Source organism: Lepidochelys kempii, chromosome 10, assembly GCF_965140285.1.
Source record: "Lepidochelys kempii isolate rLepKem1 chromosome 10, rLepKem1.hap1, whole genome shotgun sequence".
NCBI classification, from domain to species: Eukaryota; Metazoa; Chordata; order Testudines; family Cheloniidae; genus Lepidochelys; species Lepidochelys kempii.
Window position 1 is genome coordinate 13,679,880 of NC_136389.1, and position 22,114 is coordinate 13,701,993.

The 22,114-nt window shown below is 39.6% G+C and overlaps 1 protein-coding gene across 25 annotated transcripts in view; it reads right to left on the reverse strand.

Moving 5' to 3' along the window:
- Window positions 1-22,114, reverse strand: part of SUN1 (Sad1 and UNC84 domain containing 1) — a 63,205-nt gene that overhangs the window by 7,052 nt on the left and 34,039 nt on the right. For 9 of the 25 annotated variants that reach the window (XM_073362066.2, XM_073362075.2, XM_073362067.2 and 6 more), the window contains 10 exons: window positions 21,798-21,908; window positions 20,132-20,230; window positions 19,307-19,400; window positions 17,974-18,032; window positions 13,262-13,407; window positions 12,886-13,122; window positions 11,076-11,162; window positions 9,011-9,072; window positions 5,988-6,126; window positions 3,569-3,823 (listed from right to left, as the gene is read on the reverse strand). In XM_073362066.2, the coding sequence (XP_073218167.2) occupies window positions 3,569-3,823; window positions 5,988-6,126; window positions 9,011-9,072; window positions 11,076-11,162; window positions 12,886-13,122; window positions 13,262-13,407; window positions 17,974-18,032; window positions 19,307-19,400; window positions 20,132-20,230; window positions 21,798-21,908 (1,289 nt within the window). The remainder of the gene's footprint in view (window positions 1-3,568; window positions 3,824-5,987; window positions 6,127-9,010; window positions 9,073-11,075; window positions 11,163-12,885; window positions 13,123-13,261; window positions 13,408-17,973; window positions 18,033-19,306; window positions 19,401-20,131; window positions 20,231-21,797; window positions 21,909-22,114) is intronic. The other 16 variants (XM_073362077.2, XM_073362079.2, XM_073362081.2 and 13 more) reach the window with 7 other exon arrangements.

The following is a 22,114-nucleotide window of genomic DNA, read 5'->3' on the forward strand; positions in this document are numbered from 1 at the left end:
AGAGTACATCCACAGAAAAGGCTTACTTTTCTATGGCTATGCATGTGTTGATGGACCACCAGGGATGCTCCACTGATATAAATGGGCGCTGGTCAGGGAAGGTGTATGACACTCACATCTTTAAGAACATAGGACTGTTCAGAAAGCTGAAAACAGATATTCTTTCCCAACCAGCAAATCATCATTGGCGATACTGAAATCCCTATAACGATACTGGAAGACCCTGCCTACCCCTTGTTCCCATGGTTCACTAAAAGCCACCTTGACAGCACACAGGAAAGATTTAACCACCAGCTCAGTATTTAAAGGAGGACAGTTGAAAGTGCTTTTGGTAGACTGAAGGGACACTGGTGTGTACTTCCAATACTGAATTTCAGGGGGAAAAAAAAAAAAAAAAGTATCCCAAAGGTTATAGCAGCTTGCTGTGCCTCGTATAATATCTCTGACGCAAAGGGGAAAAGCTGCCAGGGTGGAGGTGGAGTGGCTGTCTGCTGAGTTTGAACAGCAAGACATAAAGGCTTAATGTGGAACTATGCGGTTGTAGAAGACTTTGAAAGAGCACTATGATAGTCAGCCACATTAATGCACCATGTTGGTCTGTGCTGAGCCCCCAAACCCGTAGGGCCAGTTAGGAACTGTGTAGTGTTAGTGGTACATTTATACATATGACACTGTCTTTTAGTGAACCTATGAATTACATGCAGCTTGCTGTACATTTACACACTTGACTAGCGTTTTGTTGAATCTGGTGTTTTGTTGAACCTATGAGTTCTGTGGTGCCATAAACTTAAAAGTCCTGGGTGCTCGAGTACCACTATGCATTCTGCAGTAGGAGAGGTGAACTAAATTTATTTTTTAAAAAATTATATATTTTTTAATAGAAATTTGAGTGACAAAAACAGTGCAAAATAACCAATGAGCATATAATAAAGGACAATACAATACAAGCTTCTTACATATATTAATGGAACAGAATTTTAAAATCAGAAAGGCAGCAAACATTTCTGTCCATTTCAGTGCACAAGTGCAGTCTATTCTGGCTACACAAAGCAACTGTGGCTCTCATAGGACAGTGTATGTGAAGCTGTAGTTTTCCTTACTATCCACCAGCATGGAGTGGTAGCAGTAGAGATGGGGCCCAGGATGCCAGGTGGAATGTTGGGGTGCATGGGAAGCTGCCACCATGAAGTTCTCCAGGGACTGCAAAGGGTGGCGAGTTGGTGATTACTGGACTTGTAGGTCAACCAGAGTATGCAGCATTTGTGTTTGCTGCCTGAGAAATTCTCTCCTTTTCCTGCTGGGATTTCTGGGTCTTTCTCCATTTTCTCCTGTCCTCTCTGTCCCTCCCCATGCCATCTGCCATGCTGGCCATACAGGCCTTTTGTTTGCAGTCTGATGCATCACTGGCTTGCAGGATCTCACTAGCCCTCTTCTTTCTTCTCCTCAGGGTTCCAGTGGTGTGGAGGGGGCCACAATGGAGCAGCTACAGATGAAACAGAGATATGTATCATTGGATTTACAACAGAAAGGGAAAGATACAAGTTTCAAAATCCCCTGCCCTTATTCCCCTAATTTTTTTAATGACATGCTTATTGACACTTCAGCTTTGGAGTATCTCTGCACAGCACTGCTCTCCAGTCTCAGCCATGGTGTGTATGGCTCAGCAGGGGCAAAGGAGGAGTGTGGGGAGGCAGGCACTAAGATTTTTGGTTGCATGAAACAAAATTTCAATCCCTTTCTCCATGGATACGCGTATAGGACAACGGTGCTAAATATTGGCACTATTTTCAACAGGAGGTGGTGATTTTATATTATCTCACTTCTGAGAGTAACAAAGGCAGAGAGAACATCCCAAAGCCACCCGGGTCCATAAGCTGCTAGCCTGTTTACTGCAATTGTGCCAGCAGAACTCCTTGCGGAGGTGTGTGTGTAAGTGTCCTACAGTGGAGGAATAACAAAGTCAGCCATCCCTAGAAACCTTTGGGGGATAACTGCAGAGTACATTCATGAAAGTGGCAGAAATTTCTCAGGAGGATGCAAGGGACACCTCTATGTACATAAACTGCTCCCTCTCTCCTCCCACCCCCACCTAACCGAACAGGGGAGTGAAATGCAGATACCAACTCTACCTCTGTTTGTTGTACTGCTCTCTCTTCTCAGAAGAGTCAAACAATGAAAATAGATGCCTATGCCTTGTTTACTTGGGGATGGGCTGGTCTCCACCTTTTCGTTTAAACACTGTAAAGGAAAATGCACACACTTACCCAAGGTTTCTTTCCCTTCACCAGGTTCATCGGTGCTTTGCTGATGGGACTGGCCAGACTGACGTGGAGTCTTGAACAGGTCCTGGCTCATGACATAGCTGGACCCCCAGCTCTGCCATGTCTCCCAACTCCTCCTCATTGTTCACAGACTGGGTCTCTGTCTCAGGCTCCTCTGAGGTATTTACAGTGGTCTGCAGGATGCTGGTGGGAACTCTGCCAACCCTGACATGCAGCTTATTGTAAAAGCAGGAGATCTGTGGCTCAGCACCAGATCAAATGTTGGCCTTTCTGGCCTTGTGGTATGCCTGTTACAGTTCTTTCACTTTCACGTGGCACTGCTGCTGATCCCTGTCATATGCCGTCGCCTGCATCCCCCATACAATTATTTCACAGATGTCCATGTTTCTGTAGCTGGTTCATAGCTGTGTTTGAAAAACCTCTTCTTCCCACAGGCCCAGGAGATCTAATACCTCGTCTACTCCAGACAGAAGCAAGTCTAATGCACGGAGCTGACACAGTTGGTAGGGCAGTTACACACAATAAGGGAGAACTGCTAGATGTGCTTGCCAAGCAAGGCAATCAGGAAAAGGCATTTCAAAAATAAAATGGGGTTTTGTAAGTGGGAAGGTAGATTCCAGTCTCTGTAACCCCTGGACAGTGGAGTTCACTGTGGATCCAGGGCAGTCACTATCAGGCATTGTGAGAAAGCTAATTGGAGTACTGTTAGGATTGACATATGTTACGCAGTGTCTACACTCGCATTGCATCAACTCAGTAAGTCAACTGTGGCTCAATGCCATTCATGGAGGTGGATTTATGGTCATTTTAACAGAGCATTTACATCAGCTGGAGAAAAATTTGGGCATAGATGCAAATTGGCTGATGCAAAGTGACTTACATCGACCTAACTTTGTAGTGTAGACCAGGCCGAAGTTGTATCACCACAAAAAAATATATAAGGACGTTATTTTTGGGCAACACGTGCACCCAAACAGTGCTGTCCACAATCGAAAGCTATAAGATTTTATTTAAACTGCTACTGAAACAGTGGAAATCTTTGACAGCTCTTTAGATATTATATGAAGCACAATTTCAATGCATTTTAGATTTTTCTTAACTGCCATTAAACTTCTAAACTATCTCCCTCAAATTTCCTATCTGAAACCAATTTCATTAACTTGTTATATTTAGACATGACAAACTATGTACTGTAATAAAATCCTTTAAAAACAATTTTTACCCTAAGTAACAATAGCTATCAACTTATGAACCAAACTTTTCAACGTTTATTTTAGAATGCTTACCGCTTCTGTGATGCCAGAAATCACTGCATTATTTACTGTACTTGTTACTACTTCAGAGGTTGGCTTTTGGTTTGTAATAGACATGTGGAGAGTAATATTCTTGAGGATTTGCAGCTCTAGATCTTGTAACAAAACCTGCAGATCGCTCTTGCTCACAAATTTGGATGTTAGCCATTGGAGTAGTGATTCAGAAAAGTCTTCTTGTCGGTCACCAAAAAACATAAGTTTGACAGATTCTTTGACCTGGGCATCTACCTAGTAAAATCCATCAATAAGTAACAGTTACTATTTGGATACTTTTTCAAAATAATTTAATCCTCAAATCATTTGAAGTCATAAAATGAACAGTTGTGTAACCGGTACGCTTAAAATCCTTAAGTTTTTCAGAGCTGCAAATAAATGTAGCTTTCATATATCTCCATGTTTGTAAAGCACTTCAGTAAAAACTCCTCCATTGGCATAGCATGCCTTCGCGTAGCGGGTGGGAGAGGAATCTTGTAACACAGGAGATGAACTCTTGGAACAACTGGTGGGATGGGGAGAGAAGAACCTAAAAGAGTCTAACACACACCCTAACTTTGGCAAGGCATTAGTTATGTTAAACTTTTCTCGTTATATCAATGTCAGTTTCTTGTGTGTGCGCCTCACCATTATTCAGTACTGCAAGCACATCTGACATGGTGGTCTCAGTTAAGATTAAGTTGACAAAAGAATACTTCACAACATCACTACATTTGTCACCTTATTTTAATCCCAATAAGTAGATGGAGTTACTGAGGACCTCAAGAAGCTATTCAGAGGCTGGGTAAATATGTAGCCAGAGAATATGTGAAAGACATTCCTTTTCACAAAAGAAGTTGGCAGACAAATTAAGATACACACAGAATGACCTATCAAAATAAATCATCAAAATTACCTGAAATGACAAACAAAAAGAATATACTAGACCCTTTTTCTACATGCAGAACCATAAATTGGATCAAACAGATATGAGAAAATACTGCCATCTAATCAGCCCTCTCTGCTCCACAAATATTACCATCTTCCTGTACTCCGACTGAAACCACCACCACTACCCCCTGCGCCCCCCTCTGGAATTAACAGTGTAAGATACAAGTGTGAAAAGGTCCTTAAATCGGAAGAAACAGATTAATAGTTTAGTAAATGGTCTGAGGTAAAAATATCGAGAACAAAAAAACATAACACTGAATTACATAAACGAAATATGGAAGTCTGTGAATAAAGAATTCCCACCTTCCCTTTTAACATCATAAGTAGAGAGAGTCAGGCTAAGTTACCGCAAGAAACCATTTCAGGAACTGTGCATTAAACCCGGAGACAAGTTATGTATTGTAGGTTGTATTTTGTTGCTAAAGCTGTTTGATCATCTTGAGAGAAAAAACTCTACACATCTATATGAAATCCAGATTGCTTAACAACTCAAAAAGCTAAGGAGATCCAAACTGGTCACTTGATCTGGCAGTGAAATAAAGGTCTTACAAATTGCTAGCAAATTATGTGCAATTTACATCTTCAGGGCTCAGATACACTTTATAATCTTTTATGCTGGCCGCTAGGATTCCTTAAAGGAGGTACCATAAAGGCCAACAAAAAGGAAGTGCTACGTGCATGCAGCCAGGCTGAAATGTTTTTTCTGAAATACAGGGCTTGACTTCAACAAGAACACATATGAAGATTGATGAATATTTCACAAGTGTGGGTTCACAGGTGCATTAACTACATGTTCTTCAATTTTATATCTCATAAGTAGCCAGATAAGTTTTTAACACTTCCAATGTTATATCAATTATTTCGAGATGAACTCCACTGTCAATGGAATAGGAGCCTAGATTCTGATGACGGAGGTCATGTGCTTGAGAGCGACCAAATGAGTAAGTATTTAATGGCCTTTTAATAACTATGGAATAGACATCACAAATCCACATTACCCCCTGATGTCAGTTCTCTCATGTTGTTCCAATTTACAATTACAGATTTAATGCTGCAACTGAAGAAAGAGGTGCTATATTTGTACATTACTTAAACCAATTCAGTTGAACTATTGCTTTACAACCATATTTTATTGCATTTCTGTATTTGTACAAATTAGCTGGACACAGAAAACCATATACCAATTACTGCATTAGAGTATATACACTATACACAAAACCAGTGTAATATATTTACTCTCTGTGCTTTTAGTTTCATTTAAGATTTAGGTTTATCCCTTGTTATGTATAAGGGTCTAGTAAGATTAGTACTTGCTACCTCAAAAATCAGTATTACTGTTAAAATTAGCATACCGTTGTCTTTTTAAAGTGTTTTATTCAGTGCAATCAAACAAATATGGAGTATATTTCCTGTGGAGACTCCACTGAAAATTGCAAGAGTTTTATAGTGATAAAACTGTAGAACTTACCTTTTCATGAATTGTATCTACTTTCTCACAGCTGGTCTTCAAGTCTTGTGGAGTTAACAGTTCTGATTTCATGTGAGCCAACTCTAGTTCTAGTTGTTTAACCTTGGATAAAAGGTGCTGGTTTTGCTCATCACTTCCACTGGTAAACCCGAAAAAAGTCATAATTTAAGAGCAAGAGGTCAGAACAAATCACACAACTTAAAATTCAATCAAATATTTGACAGAATAAGCCTTTTGTCTAATACATAGAGTGAACAACTTCACAGTAAAACCAAAAATAGACTTTGTGACCCTAGTAATGCATGACCTTTCAAATTAATATTTATTTGTTTAAAGATAGTCATACTAAATATCTGTTTTAAATCAATATATTCTGAAGTGTTGATCCAAACTTGAATTATATCTCTATGGGATTTTACTTAGTTGGTAATGCAATATTAGGACATAGGTAGGTTTGTGGGATTCTGTAAGGTTTCTATAGAACCAGAGTTGATGTCTTTTTACATGAATTTGCCATATCATTTTAGTGGAGTATACAGTATTTGATCTCCATTAACTAATTTAAAACTCAGGGTCTAAATTATAGTATGGCTAAGTCAGGCCTCCAAGAAGTATTTCAAAACAATACAAAATCAATGGGAATTATATGATAAGGGAAAATCGATCAACTATATCATTTTAAAGCTATTTTATTAGTTGAATTATTATTTAAAATGATGTACAGTCAGTTCTAACACACCATTTCTGTAGCCTATAGGACTAACCTGCTTGCTTACTTACATCTCCCTCTCTCTCTCTCTCTTTTCTTATAGTTTCAGTATTTGGTTTATTGCAATAGGTTTATGGATTTATATTAAAGTAAGTTTGGCTGTAATGCAAGAGACCTACAGGCCACATCCTGTATGTTAAGCTTAGGCAAAGTTAGCATATCTATATTAAAACCTTTTACCCAGAAGGCAAAGTTGACCTATATCTTGTTACCTAAATAGATAAGTATCCACACATGTGTCTTGGACCTTTTATCTAGACCAACAGACAATGGAAGAATGGCATAGGGGGTTTTTCAGTGTTGTACCCACAGACTTAATAGGTACACCACAAGAAAACTTATATGCAAATATACGGGTCATCAATACGCACAAACATACTAGCCTATGGAGTAAGCTTAACCTAACATTTTGTGGGTGAGGAATGAAATTTGGGCATGGGAGGAAGGATTTCCGGCACTTGTGACCTATAAAAGAGGTGACCCACCTCGCTAGAGTATTCTCACTTACTCTGTCTTACTTACACTCACTCTATTCTATCTACTATGACTACTACTATTAGTAGGCTATACTTGTTCTTCTTAAACTTTAAGTTTCAAGGGAACTAGGCTAAGCTTGGTCTCCCTAAGTTTTATTCTTAATTTGTTTATTAGGTTTTGAGTTTAAGTTAGTCAAGTAAACCCTAAGTTAGTTTTGATAGCTCTTAGTATTAGTTTCTTCTAAGCACTGCATCTCACACTAAAGAACTGAAAAAACTGAACCACAAGGCAGGTCCTGTGTCTCTTACCACCAGGTTATCGAGGAAGGGTGTGAGTATATTAACCAAAGCTTTGTTGCATATAATACTATATCATATGTATCTTTTGAATAGCAGTAATGCAATTGTAACTTTGTAACTCTGATTATTTTACCACTGAATTACTATTTCACTGATTTTAATAAAAAGTCTTTACAAATATATTTGTCTCAATGTGAGCTTCCTATCATACCCCTGAGGGTCCTTTGTAAATTCTGTGGAGCCTGATTTGGGACAATAACTTATCTTCTGATCAGACAGACTGGTGAGTCTAAAACCCATAGTATTAATCATTATTATTAATATTATTTGAATTCAATTAAATAAAATAAAAATTTAATTGATAAATTAATATTATTAGGACACCCTAAATCCGGCTACACTTCTTCTCAAACTAGTTGTGTCTTTGAGAAAAATGCTGCTCTGTCCTAGTAGCATGTGATTCAAAAATAGAAATTAAGATGATTGACAAACTGAATGTAGATGAAATTAAGATGGTACACAGATTGAATTTACGTGAGTCCCTTGGAATCAGAACTGGTCTCAGCACATTTTCTTTAATCATACTGCTTAACACTTAGTAAGTGGCCTCTGAGGAAATTCCAAAAATCTTCACTCTTGGGAGCTGTCAGGAATTTTTTGTTAAGATGTTTGTCGGAAAATGCCAATTACTCAAAACCGAAGCTTTTTGTGGAAATGTGTTAATTTTCACAAAATTTTTGTCAGGAAAAACTTCTCAGATCTAGGATGGAAATTCTAGCCAAAAAACAAGAGACACCCCCCCACATTAGTCAGTACCCTAGTGGTTTAGACACTCATCTAGGATGTTGGCTCCTCAGCTTCAAGTTCCTATTCTTCCTGATTCAGAACAGGGACTCGTATATGGGTTTCCCACATCACAGGTTAGTGTCCAAACCACTGCTTTACAGTCAGTCTCTCTTTGCCTCAATATTATTCATACAGAGTGGAAAAGCTTCAACAGAAGAGATTTTGGAGAGGTTGGTCAGGGTCTTATTTTTTTTCCAAAGGCCGTGGCTTCGTCCCAATGCAGAATGAAACCAAATGCCAAAACCTCAGATTTTTTTCTGCCAAATACAATTATTTTTTTCTGGCCAGCCCCACTCACCCTCTTAGAGTGGTAGTGAATTTATGCCTCATACCGTTCTAGAGAAATAAGGTGCTTAAATAATGGTCAGATATTGGGGGTAGGATATGGGACTGTTCAGAGTTCAGAGCTGGTCTTCTTGCACGGATGTCTAGAATCTCCACCAAAAACTATTATAAAAAAGTAACACTCATGCTGACAAACACTTCAACAAAACTTTAAAAACCACTCAACTGATACACAACAGGCATTAGAAAAGGATAGTTACCATTGTAGTTCAGTGAACGATTCCTACCACCATCAATTAGTATCAGGATTCAAAATGCAACATATTAGACATAGACAGTAGTCATACCTCACTGTTCTTGTTTGGGTTAGTTCAAGTTCCTTCTGGATGTCCTGATAGATATGAAAAATCTGTTTTGAGAAGTGCATTCTTTAACTTCAAGATTGCAAATAAGGATAATTGCCACATGAAGAGGACATGCTTGGTCAGCACCCATAAAAGATTACATTCCTAAATAATTTAGTTTAATGTTTCTGTACATGCATTTGTATAAATCATTCTATTCCAAATTACCTGCTTTATTGATCAGAATCTGATGAAGAGTGATCTGTAACTTAAAAAAACAAACAAAACAAAAAAAACCCCACCCCTCACCAAAAAGACAGCTAGTACAGATCAATAGGACTATTAAAAACGCAGTGGCCCAGTTCATTGGCACAAGCTGCCATGAAAGAGATCAGAGAGAGATTCCTAGGTTTGGATCTCTAGTTGGCAGGGACTTAAATGTTTTCTTCCCTGTATGAGGGAATGGGAGTACAAATCATCAGATACTACTCTGCAAAGATCCCACATAGCTAATCTAAGATGTTGGGCTCTCCTTTGTTACAGGACAGTTACCTGTAAGTGTGGCTTTGGAAGGGGAAGGATGTAAATGAGGTGAAAGATCTCCAGAGATATCTGCTCCCATCCCTGTATTGGGTGAAGCAGCATTCACATAGAGATCTACATTTGGGGACACCAGTACTGATCCTAGGTATGAAACTTTCAGGAACATGCAAGAGAGATCTCAGAACTCTTGCTCATACAGCACAGAAAACAAAGCACCAGATACTAGGACCTCAAACAGGTTTTGGCACTAGTCCAGCCTGTGCCAATACAAAGAGACCTGTACTTATAAGTAAGGCTAAGATTAGGTCACAGAAGTCACGGAATCTGAGACATTTTCTGCTTCAGCCTTGTGGAAGTTAAATAAATGTATTATGCTAATGAAAGAATTAGGCTGTGTCTTCACATCACAGTTCGCTCAAGTTATAACTCAAGCGTTACCCCTAACTCAACTCCTGTCCACATACAAAAAATCTTTGAGTTAAATAGTGCTTTAAGCAAGCTGGCTGGCCTGTTGGGGGTGGGCTGAAGCTTGAGTGATGCTGATGCTCAAGCTAGTAACACAGTGGGAATGCAACATTTTAAATAACTCCTCAGAAGCTAATCCAGTCACTCTGCTAATCCAGGCATTCTGTGCTGATAATCAAATCACCCTGTGTAACTCCCGAGGGTTGTTCTGAAGAGAGGTTGCCCTCACTGGAGTGTACTCAAGCTAACTGTTGCAGTGAAGACAAGCTCCTTAGGGCATGGCTACACTTGGTGATGTAGAGCGCTTTGAATTAAACCAGCCTTCGTAGAGCGCAGTAGGGAAAGCACTGCAATCTGTCCACACTGACAGCTACAAGCACACTGGCGTGGCCACATTAGCAGCTCTTGCAATGGCCACAGAGAGCAGTCCATTGTGGTAGCTATCTGAGCATGCAAGTGGCTGCAACGTGCTTTTCAAATGGGGGAAGGAGGAGTGATGTGGGGGGGGGCGGGCCGAGAGCATGTCAGTGCTCTACGTGCCTTGCCAGTGTGGACGGGTAGTGAGCTAGGGCGCCAAGGGGCTGCTTTAATGCGCTCTAACTCACAAGTGTAGTCAACCCCTTAGAGTGGGGCTGACCATTCAAGTTTCATTTTCCAGAGCAAGTGAAAGGCAGTAGGACCAAACAATTTTACTTGTGAACCTGCTGCATTAAAATGAATACCAGTTTTAAAAATCTGAATTCAGTTATTTGAGGGGTTTTTTAAAATGTTTTTACTTTGACAGCCACTTTAGATGTGCAAACATGAAACAATTTCAGCTTCCTGCACCTGCAGACAGAAACCTGTGTCTTCAGCCTCTCCAGAAACAAGAGGCGGCAATTTTAAAGGAAGTTTGGGCACTGCAGACTTAAACTTGATAACTGGAGTGGTACAAGATAGATATTGGGAAAAGTTTACTAAGCAACATTTCTATAGACTGAAGTTTACTCCATTTAATTTGTAAAGTGGCTATGCTTTGGACTCACTATATGTAGGTAGGAAGGCAAGAGCCTTTCAGTACCTCAGATTTTGCAGAAAGTTTTCCAATAAAGTCTTCCAGTGTCAAAATGCGCAATTCATGTTCTTGGTGTAAAGCCAGAAGATCAGTCTTAAAAAACAGGAAAAAAATGTTCGACTTATTGAGAACAAAAATAGTCAAACTGCTGTTAATATCTTTAGTAAAATCATTACTTTCATGTTGTGATCATGCCAGATACTTTGTGCATACAAACCAAGGATTAAATATGTTTGAAAAATGCTTAAGTCATTTAAGTCCAATTGATTTTTGATGCCAAGCTGTGCTACATTAGACTAGCCATTTGGAGATAGCCCTGTGAGATCAAGAACACGAGAAGGGGGCAGGCAGTACTGCTGACAAAACTACATGATGCTTACTGCTTGCCAGTTGGTGGGGCAATATCAGCAGAAATCTTGAGTTACAGATGCTAGCATCAAAGCTAGAGCCTAATACCAAATTGGGCAGCCAATTAATTAAAGGGCATATGGGCTAGTAAAAGCACTTTTTGTGGAAAAACACAGTTTGTCAGATTAAGATTTGAACTCTTATGTAGGCTATTACTTAGTAGCCTACCCAACTTGTTTCCTGTAGTGTTTCTGGTTTTGTACTGAAAGTTAACTGTAACATGAAACGTTAGATGAGACTTTTCCTAAAGATTTAGGACAGTGATTCTCAACCCACGGGCCACTTGCAGCCCAATCAGCACACAGCTGCAGCCCACGTGACAGCCTCACAGCCATACAGGTAATATATATTGTATAGATGTAACCCACATAACAGAGAGCTGCCTATGCAGCCCACAATGGTAAATGGGTTGAGAACCACTGATTTAGGAGCTCAAATCCCACTGAAAGTCAATTAAATTAATGATCCTAAATAACTTAGGCATTATAGGAAATTCAATCCATCACCTTCTGATATTAACAGAGGGTCAGAGTGGAAGAAAGAGTTGAAGGAAAGAAGTTTATTAGTAGTACACTATAATAAATACTGTCCCTAGCATCAAAAGGTTTATACACATTTATATTCAGAATGAAAAGTATAAAATGTGTTTACAAATACAGCCTACTCTAAGCATTTGACTTTTCATAAGTGACAAACCCTATCATCCAATTGTGGCCTTCTTTCTTATTTCCGGTGCCATAATTTTACACTTATGTTATAATTACTATTTTTGTTACAAAAGTTAGGTAGTGCAAGTTAAACAGAGCTCTCTCTCTTCCCCCTTCCTCACATCCTAAAGACATCCAGCATCTGTTTTAGTGCCTCTTGCCTAAAGAGCAAGATTCAGGAGTTGCTGAAAGCCCTAGATGTGGTACATGGCAGGTCATGATATTGGGCTACCATCCACAGCCTTTTTTGTTGGTTAAAAAAGAAAAACTGGAAGTTAGTTTCAAACGCTTCAAGGATTGGTACGCGAGTACTCCCTGTTTTACGAATGATTTATTAAAGCATCAACACAAATAAGTGCATTGACTGCAAGGGGGTATACATTAGACTGGAGAAGGGGATGGCTGAAAATGCAAATATTCTGATTTATAACCCAACACAAGAAGTATAACAACTTATAATTAAAAGTTGCTAGACTATTGCACTGATGTAGGCCTTAAAAAACAAAGGAAATAAGCAGTTAAGTAATTTCACACTCCAGCTACACTCAAATTCTCATTCTCAGCTTCAACTACCTCTAGTAATTTTAACATAGGCTCTTAAATACAACGTAAAAAATCTTACATATAATTTGGATGGTAAATATGCACTAGGGTTAGTACGCTAATTAAGAAACCATCAGAAACACTTATTTTATCTTTACCGTTGAACGTGCCATTTCCTCAGATTGCATTTCCTTAAGATGTTGGCCCATTACATTTTTTATTAGTATCAACATCTCACTTTTGTCATTCATCTGGGCAACCTGATCCTGAAGCTTCTCAAGCTGTAGCATCACTTTGCCATATTCTTCATCATTGTGATGACATCTGTCAGACATGAAGGCCATTTGCTTTTCCAGTTCACTCATACGACTAGAATCAAATAACTGTATGGGACCCTAAAATGTGAAGATTTATATATAAAAGAATTAAGTAAGCCCATTTACTCCATTATTCTTGAATTACAGTTTAGTTATTGGAAAAATCCAGTAGCCAAGAGTTAGAACATGCCTTTAAGAAATATACTAAGTATTTTACCTCTGGAGGCTGAACATAGTGAGAAGAATCAGGATGTGGTTTAAGAATCTGCAGAGGCTCATCTATTCTTTGTGTTTGACGTATGTTTGTCCAATTGAATGCAGGCAGTAATGAAAGGAAGCCTTCAAAGCCCCAGTACCATATACCTTAGGCAAGAAGATCAAAGAAAAACAAAAGCAAAAATTGTTTTTAAGAAGAGGTGCAATCTCAGATTTTATGATCATTTGGGTTAATACTTTAAAGCAGTTACTTCAGGACAGAAGCTATGTTATGTGTTTGGAAAGTGCACTTCACATTGTGGGCACTACCAAAGTCTAAACAAAACTAGATTTAAAAACAAACAAACTATGTTTAAGGGTGTTAAGGTTGCAAACTAAGCACTCAAAGGTTAGGAAATGCCAGAGTTAAGGATGCTTGTGCAACCTTAATTCAGACTTCTTACGTGTATGCATTATGATACAATCCTCACATGATCACATAACTTCCCATGGCTCAGTTAGTGCACAAGATACATTTAACTCACTGAATGGCACATGCCAATATTTCTTCTTTATCCTCTTTGTTCTATGTGTGGCCCATTATCTTATTTCATAGAATCATAGAATATCAGGGTTGGAAGGGACCCCAGAAGGTCATCTAGTCCAACCCCCTGCTCAAAGCAGGACCAATTCCCAGTTAAATCATCCCAGCCAGGGCTTTGTCAAGCCTGACCTTAAAAACCTCTAAGGAAGGAGATTCTACCACCTCCCTAGGTAACGCATTCCAGTGTTTCACCACCCTCTTATTGAAAAAGTTTTTCCTAATATCCAATCTAAACCTCCCCCACTGCAACTTGAGACCATTACTCCTCGTTCTGTCATCTGCTACCATTGAGAACAGTCTAGAGCCATCCTCTTTGGAACCCCCTTTCAGGTAGTTGAAAGCAGCTATCAAATCCCCCCTCATTCTTCTCTTCTGCAGGCTAAACAATCCCAGCTCCCTCAGCCTCTCCTCATAACTCATGTGTTCCAGTCCCCTAATCATTTTTGTTGCCCTTCGCTGGACTCTCTCCAATTTATCCACATCCTTCTTGAAGTGTGGGGCCCAAAACTGGACACAGTACTCCAGATGAGGCCTCACCAATGTCGAATAGAGGGGAACGATCACGTCCCTTGATCTGCTCGCTATGCCCCTACTTATACATCCCAAAATGCCATTGGCCTTCTTGGCAACAAGGGCACACTGCTGACTCATATCCAGCTTCTCGTCCACTGTCACCCCTAGGTCCTTTTCTGCAGAACTGCTGCCTAGCCATTCGGTCCCTAGTCTGTAGCTGTGCATTGGGTTCTTCCGTCCTAAGTGCAGGACCCTGCACTTATCCTTATTGAACCTCATCAGATTCCTTTTGGCCCAATCTTCCAATTGGTCTAGGTCCTTCTGTATCCTATCCCTCCCCTCCAGCGTATCTACCACTCCTCCCAGTTTAGTATCATCCGCAAATTTGCTGAGAGTGCAATCCACACCATCCTCCAGATCATTTATGAAGATATTGAATAAAACCGGCCCCAGGACCGACCCTTGGGGCACTCCACTTGATACCGGCTGCCAACTAGACATGGAGCCATTGATCACTACCCGTTGAGCCCGACAATTTAGCCAGCTTTCTACCCACCTTATAGTGCATTCATCCAGCCCATACTTCCTTAACTTGCTGACAAGAATACTATGGGAGACCGTGTCAAAAGCTTTGCTAAAGTCAAGAAACAATACATCCACTGCTTTCCCTTCATCAACAGAACCAGTAATCTCATCATAAAAGGCGATTAGATTAGTCAGGCATGACCTTCCCTTGGTGAATCCATGCTGGCTGTTCCTGATCACTTTCCTCTCATGCAAGTGCTTCAGGATTGATTCTTTGAGGACCTGCTCCATGATTTTTCCAGGGACTGAGGTGAGGCTGACTGGCCTGTAGTTCCCAGGATCTTCCTTCTTCCCTTTTTTAAAGATTGGCACTACATTAGCCTTTTTCCAGTCATCCGGGACTTCCCCGGTTCGCCACGAGTTTTCAAAGATAATGGCCAGTGGCTCTGCAATCACAGCCGCCAATTCCTTCAGCACTCTCGGATGCAACTCGTCCGGCCCCATGGACTTGTGCACGTCCAGCTTTTCTAAATAGTCCCTAACCGCCTCTATCTCCACAGAGGGCTGGCCATCTCTTCCGCATTTTGTGATGCCCAGCGCAGCAGTCTGGGAGCTGACCTTGTTAGTGAAAACAGAGGCAAAAAAAGCATTGAGTACATTAGCTTTTTCCACATCCTCTGTCACTAGGTTGCCTCCCTCATTCAGTAAGGGGCCCACACATTCCTTGGCTTTCTTCTTGTTGCCAACATACCTGAAGAAACCCTTCTTGTTACTCTTGACATCTCTGGCTAGCTGCAGCTCCAGGTGCGATTTGGCCCTCCTGATAACATTCCTACATGCCCGAGCAATATTTTTATACTCTTCCCTGGTCATATGTCCAACCTTCCACTTCTTGTAAGCTTCTTTTTTATGTTTAAGATCCGCTAGGATTTCACCATTAAGCCAAGTTGGTCGCCTGCCATATTTACTATTCTTTCGACTCATCGGGATGGTTTGTCCCTGTAACCTCAACAGGGATTCCTTGAAATACAGCCAGCTCTCCTGGACTCCTTTCCCCTTCAAGTTAGTCCCCCAGGGGATCCTGGCCATCCGTTCCCTGAGGGAGTCGAAGTCTGCTTTCCTGAAGTCCAGGGTCCGTATCCTGCTGCTTACCTTTGTTCCCTGCGTCAGGATCCTGAACTCAACCAACTCATGGTCACTGCCTCCCAGATTCCCATCCACTTTTGCTTCCCCCACTAATTCTACCCGGTTTGTGAGCAGCAGGTCAAGAAAAGCACCCCCCCTAGTTGGCTCCTCTAGCACTTGCGCCAGGAAATTGTCCCCTACGCTTTCCAAAAACTTCCTGGATTGTCTATGCACCGCTGTATTGCTCTCCCAGCAGATATCAGGAAAATTAAAGTCACCCATGAGAATCAGGGCATGCGATCTAGTAGCTTCCGTGAGCTGCCGGAAGAAAGCCTCATCCACCTCATCCCCCTGGTCCGGTGGTCTATAGCAGACTCCCACCACTACATCACTCTTGTTGCACACACTTCTAAACTTAATCCAGAGACACTCAGGTTTTTCTGCAGTTTCGTACCGGAGCTCTGAGCAGTCATACTGCTCCCTTACATACAGTGCTACTCCCCCACCTTTTCTGCCCTGCCTGTCCTTCCTGAACAGTTTATAACCATCCATGACAGTACTCCAGTCATATGAGTTATCCCACCAAGTCTCTGTTATTCCGATCACGTCATAGTTCCTTGACATCACCAGGACCTCCAGTTCTCCCTGCTTGTTTCCAAGGCTTTGTGCATTTGTATATAAGCACTTGAGATAACCTGTTGATCGCCCCTCATTGCCAGTATGAGGCAGGAGCCCTCCCCTCACAGACATTCCTGCCTGTGCTTCCTCCCGGTATCCCGCTTTCCCACTTACCTCAGGGCTTTGGTCTCCTTCCCCCGGTGAACCTAGTTTAAAGCCCTCCTCACTAGGTTAGCCAGCCTGCTGGCAAAGATGCTCTTCCCTCTCTTCGTAAGATGGAGCCCGTCTCTACCCAGCACTCCTCCTTCATGGAACACCATCCCATGGTCAAAGAAACCAAAGCCTTCTCTCCGACACCATCTGCGTAGCCATTCGTTGACTTCCACGATTCGACGCTCCCTACCTAGGCCTTTTCCTTCCACGGGGAGGATGGACGAGAACACCACTTGCGCCTCCAACTCCTTTATTCTTCTTCCTAGAGCCACATAGTCCGCAGTGATCCGCTCAAGGTCATTCTTGGCAGTATCATTGGTCAGTATTTGTTGCACACCATCCAGATTCTGCACTGAATACAGAATTACTAATTTCCTTAGGAGTTTTTCTATGGGGTTTCCATGGTAGTCTCTTAATGCTTTACAAACATTAAAGCACTTATCTTCACAATACCCATGAGATTAGGCAGTATTATCCCACCACTAAAGCAATCCCTCTGGCAGCATATAAGTCCCTGCTCCAAAGAATTGAGACACTAGAGACAACAAAAGATTTTTTTGGTGAGGAGCAATTTTCCTTAGCCTCGTTCTCAGATATGACTGAATCATTTTAGGTGAAACTTAATAAAAAAATTTCATCTGTGGGCAGACATCTGGCATGGAATATTCTGCCCAAAATGTTTAAGTTAGAGAGAGTTACAACAACCAGAAAGACTGAAAAATAGAAAAATTTTGGGCCACTGTAACTGTTGATTATAAGCACTGCCAATAATAATGCAATTAGACTTATTTAACAAAACATCAACAGGCAATCTATGTGAAATGTCTTAATGGGCTCATTCCAGTTCCTGGTCATGAACGGGTTGTCCTGTAGTCCCCCTCAGAGATGGTCTACATATTGAAGGGGCACAGAAACTGAACTGCCTTTTCACAACCAGGGATATTCTTTCCATGTCAGATGGGAAGCACACTGGCAGGGCAGTGTTGGAGAATACTTGAATTGCTGCTGTCAGCAAACAGAACTTCAGTCTCCTGTGCTGTTAGCTGGACATCTTTCATAAACATCAAGTTCACCTAAAAATGCTAGTTTGATACATTTGTAATAACTATTGCACTAACAACAAACACTTCACATACCTAGCAAAAACAGCAGTGGGATGAGAAACAGTAACAACCTGTAAATCTTTGGAAGGCATCTAGAAACAGAGAAATAATTTTAACTTTTAATTAGACAAAGAATGGGTCTATCATTTTTAACTGTGCTCTATAATTGGTTGAGGCATTAGCATGAAATAAACCTAAACATGAGGTTCAATTTTAAACACTTAGAGCTCAATTCTGTGGATTGTATCACAAAAAATGCTGATATTTTATGACGTCAGCAATGGTATCTTGCCCAAATAGTTACTTCCCCCCCGCCCCCCAAGAACATGCTGGAGAAAAGAAAAATACAAAACTTATTTTACACAGTGGTACTACATTTAGTAATTTTGTTTTGTACCTAAATATTGAACCTGACATGACCAAATCTATATAGCATCTTAGAACGAGAGAGTCAGGCTTACAAAGCTGTACACACACACTTTGGTATGTGGGTTTCTATTTTCTTCATTGTAAATACATATTTATGTCCATAGGTGTTAGTGGAATGGAAGTTACTCATGTACAGGAAAAAGCAGACTCCAACTCATATAGTATAATAGACTGCATAAGAGTATAAATAATGGCACCTCATGACAGAGGTTAGTTCAGTTTACATTACAGTGAAGTGTCTTCGTGTTGTTTAGAATTCAACAGCATATGGAAATACACTGCCCTATTCACACCTTAGATTGATCTAGCTTAAGTTTTGGCTACATAGAAATATCACGCTTTTTCCTCTAGTGCATATTACACACAGATTATGCATCTGAAAAGTACTGAAGTATACTTCTTTGACAAATTCATTATGGTTATTTCTTAATCTGTTAAGGTGGACAACAGACCTGTGTAACTAGTCTGACAATTTTTACTATTTGCTATGTAGCTGTTTAATCGCTTCACCCAGTACCTCATATTTAAAATGAAAATATACAGTATGCTCTGTACAGAAAGATGTGCAGCAACTTTGATTTAGAAAGGCATATTACAGATACTGACATACATGTGTCCCCCCATTCTTAGAATATTAATGAATATTGTCAGATCACCTTTTTCCTTTTTTGCTGAAGTGTATATGATTCTAAAGCTATAAACAGATTCATTCCTCAGAAAGACAGAATTGCTAAATAGCAAAGATTTTCCTCTCCCTCCCGTGTTTACACACACACACACACACACACAGTTTGCTTTCTCCTTTTGTCACAGACATTGCACTTGTATTCTTCAACTAGGATAATTTCATGCATTTTAATCACAACTCTTACAGTACAAATCTAACACGTCTGTAACTCAGGGAAGAAAATTCTGTTTAAAAAATAAATTCACAAACCTTGTAAGAAGAAACACATTGAACAAAGAAATCAGGGTAACAAGTTGATACCATCCAGTTCCAAGCCACCAGAATACCCCAGAAGCTACCTTCCCTATAAGAGAAAGGATGTATTCAATGAACTAAAAATGTAATTGTTACAGAATATATACTAAGGGAGACCAAGCAGAAGCACATGCAAATATGGCAGAAAATGTTTTGTGCAACAAACAGATTGTTGGGGTGGATGGTGAAAGGAAACACATGCAACTTGTTTTCATCTAAATTTATATCACAGCTATGTATTGCAACGCATTATCAACTACTCAGCACAAAAAACCGCCATGCAAGAAGATGAAATTTGTTTAGTAAAGCAATAACTAACTTTCATAAGGTTAAAACACAACACCCGTTCAGCTACATTTAATCATGCTTTGCACTTGGGTAACCCCTTTCAACTAAAAGCCTCTATGAGCTTCAAAAAGGCATTATATTAATTTTGATTATAGGGATACCGTGGCACTGAAAGATTAAGAAAGTTTCCTAAAGCCATGGGGAGTTAATGGGAGAATCAAACAGAGCCCAGTTTTCCTCATCCCCCCCCTTGTCTGCTCTAACCATTAGACATGTTGCCTTTCATATGAAGCAGCCTTGTTAATCTCCCATTGAATTTGTGAACACAGATATATCTTGTCACTGTATAGTTTAGCCTTTACAAACAGTAAAGTACCATCCAAAGCACAGTTGAGTCAGCATCAGTGAGGCAATCACATAGTGTAGACTCCTAGTTTGCCAGCAGAGGCAGAACACATGCAAAAGCACAAAACCAGAGATCAAGATAGTAACCTGGAGAAACAATGGCCAGCCAAAGTAGTGATAACATCTTCTGAGACATAAACCATCCTGTTGCTCCCACTGTTTGCAACACTTGTAGCACAAAGTAACCTGGTGTATAACAAATGAACTATATATATGTAATGTATATACAGACAACCTGACCTATCGTTTACAATAAAAGCAGTAGAGAGATTCTTTAGCTTCTGAAGTTATGAGAATTACATATAGTATAATTTTAGTGTATATCCTCCAGTAGTTTGTAAACTTTTAAAAACATTATACACAAAATGAGTATTACTGCTAATAAGACAAAATATGGACATAAGTGGCGCTAACACCATTAAAAGGAAAAAGACAATATGCTAGTACATAGACAGTTCAACATCCAGATTTTATCATCTGGGTAATTAAAATACCATCTTTTCAGAATATAAAGAGCCTATGTTTTATGGTACAACAGTCTGTCAGAAAAATGTCCTAATTAATACTCTTCAACCATCCGCTCTTTATTATAACACAAGTGCATATTTAGTCAGGCAACCCTTTCAAAGTTTCTTGGTTTTGTCTTCAAGTGTACGCTGCAAGTTTCTGGAACATTTAAAACTTCAAGAATTAATTCTTCAAGATCGTTATTTAAAAAATATTGACCATAATATCCTCATTAACAAGAGGAGATATTGAGAAGCATAAGAATAAGAAAAGAATATGCCTTACTGAAAGTAAAATTACAAGTAATTAGGTAAATTATTGTTCATTTTTATAATTAAATTCAGCTGCATGTTTTATGGTATGACTGTGTCAGTTGGTTTTTCAAAGGCCTAACCCAAAGCCCACTGAAGTCAATGGAAAGATTAATGGCCTTTGACTCTGACACTAAGTGTAGATTTGTTGTTGTTGTTCTATAGAACTAGAACACCACAAATAAATTTAGAGGAATTCTAAACTTTAGATTAGCAGAGGATGTGCTGCTCAGTCTCTGAGGGGCACCAAACGTTACAGCTCAGTATTTTATAAAACCAGTTAGGTGACTGAAGAAATGTCTCACACTATTCTTCTTTGCTGCATGAAAATAGATTGACAGCAAATAGCTCTAAAGCATCTTGATGCCTGTGCCTAATTCAAGCATTAGTAGATCCATTTCATAGGATAGATAGTATACTAACTACATGAGAGAGTCTTGTAATAAATAAATAAAAATCAGGGTATAAAAATAAAATCAGGGTACAAAATAATAAAATACCCTATATAGGAGTTATCTTAATGTCCCTTTTCTCTTTAAATCCTGTTTTCCATCCTTCCAGAAATATACACTTACGTAAAGTATAGCTTAAAAACAAAACAAAAACTTTTGCTTTGTATTTAATACTTTAAAATACACATCATATGGTAATAAATTACTATAACTTCCTTTCATAGCAATTGTGCCATATGTAAACAGATTATATCTGCCAAGCTCCTCCTTAATCTAATCAGTGAGTCTAATATTGTAGCAAGTAACACATGGAGTAGAAGAGATTCCATGTAACTATTCTTCCAGAACATTTTTACAGTTAATTCAGCCTAATCTATTTTGAAAATTACAGTTAAACTAAAAACACAAAGCAGTAGGAGTGATTAACATTTGTGAGGTTGTGATGTAAAATAAAAGCAAATGAAAAAAAAAGTGCAAGTCAACCTGCATAAGAAAAGGTGTGCCAAATGGTCCTTGCTACCCTTTTAGACCTTGAGGATTGCATGTGGACTGTTGTGTATGTTTCAAGATGTTTCTTCCCCTTACAGTCATCACCTGTTGGTTATGGTAACAATCAATTAATAGTGACAAGTTAACCAATAAAACTACTAACAAGACAGACATGTTCCAGTTACGTCACAGTATCATTTTCCAAAACCAAGAACTAAGGTAGGTAAGAAAGATTAACAAGACAAAATCCCACAGATATTTGCTCCTATAGAAAATGTTGCAGCAATACACTTGTGTGTTAATACTTAGCA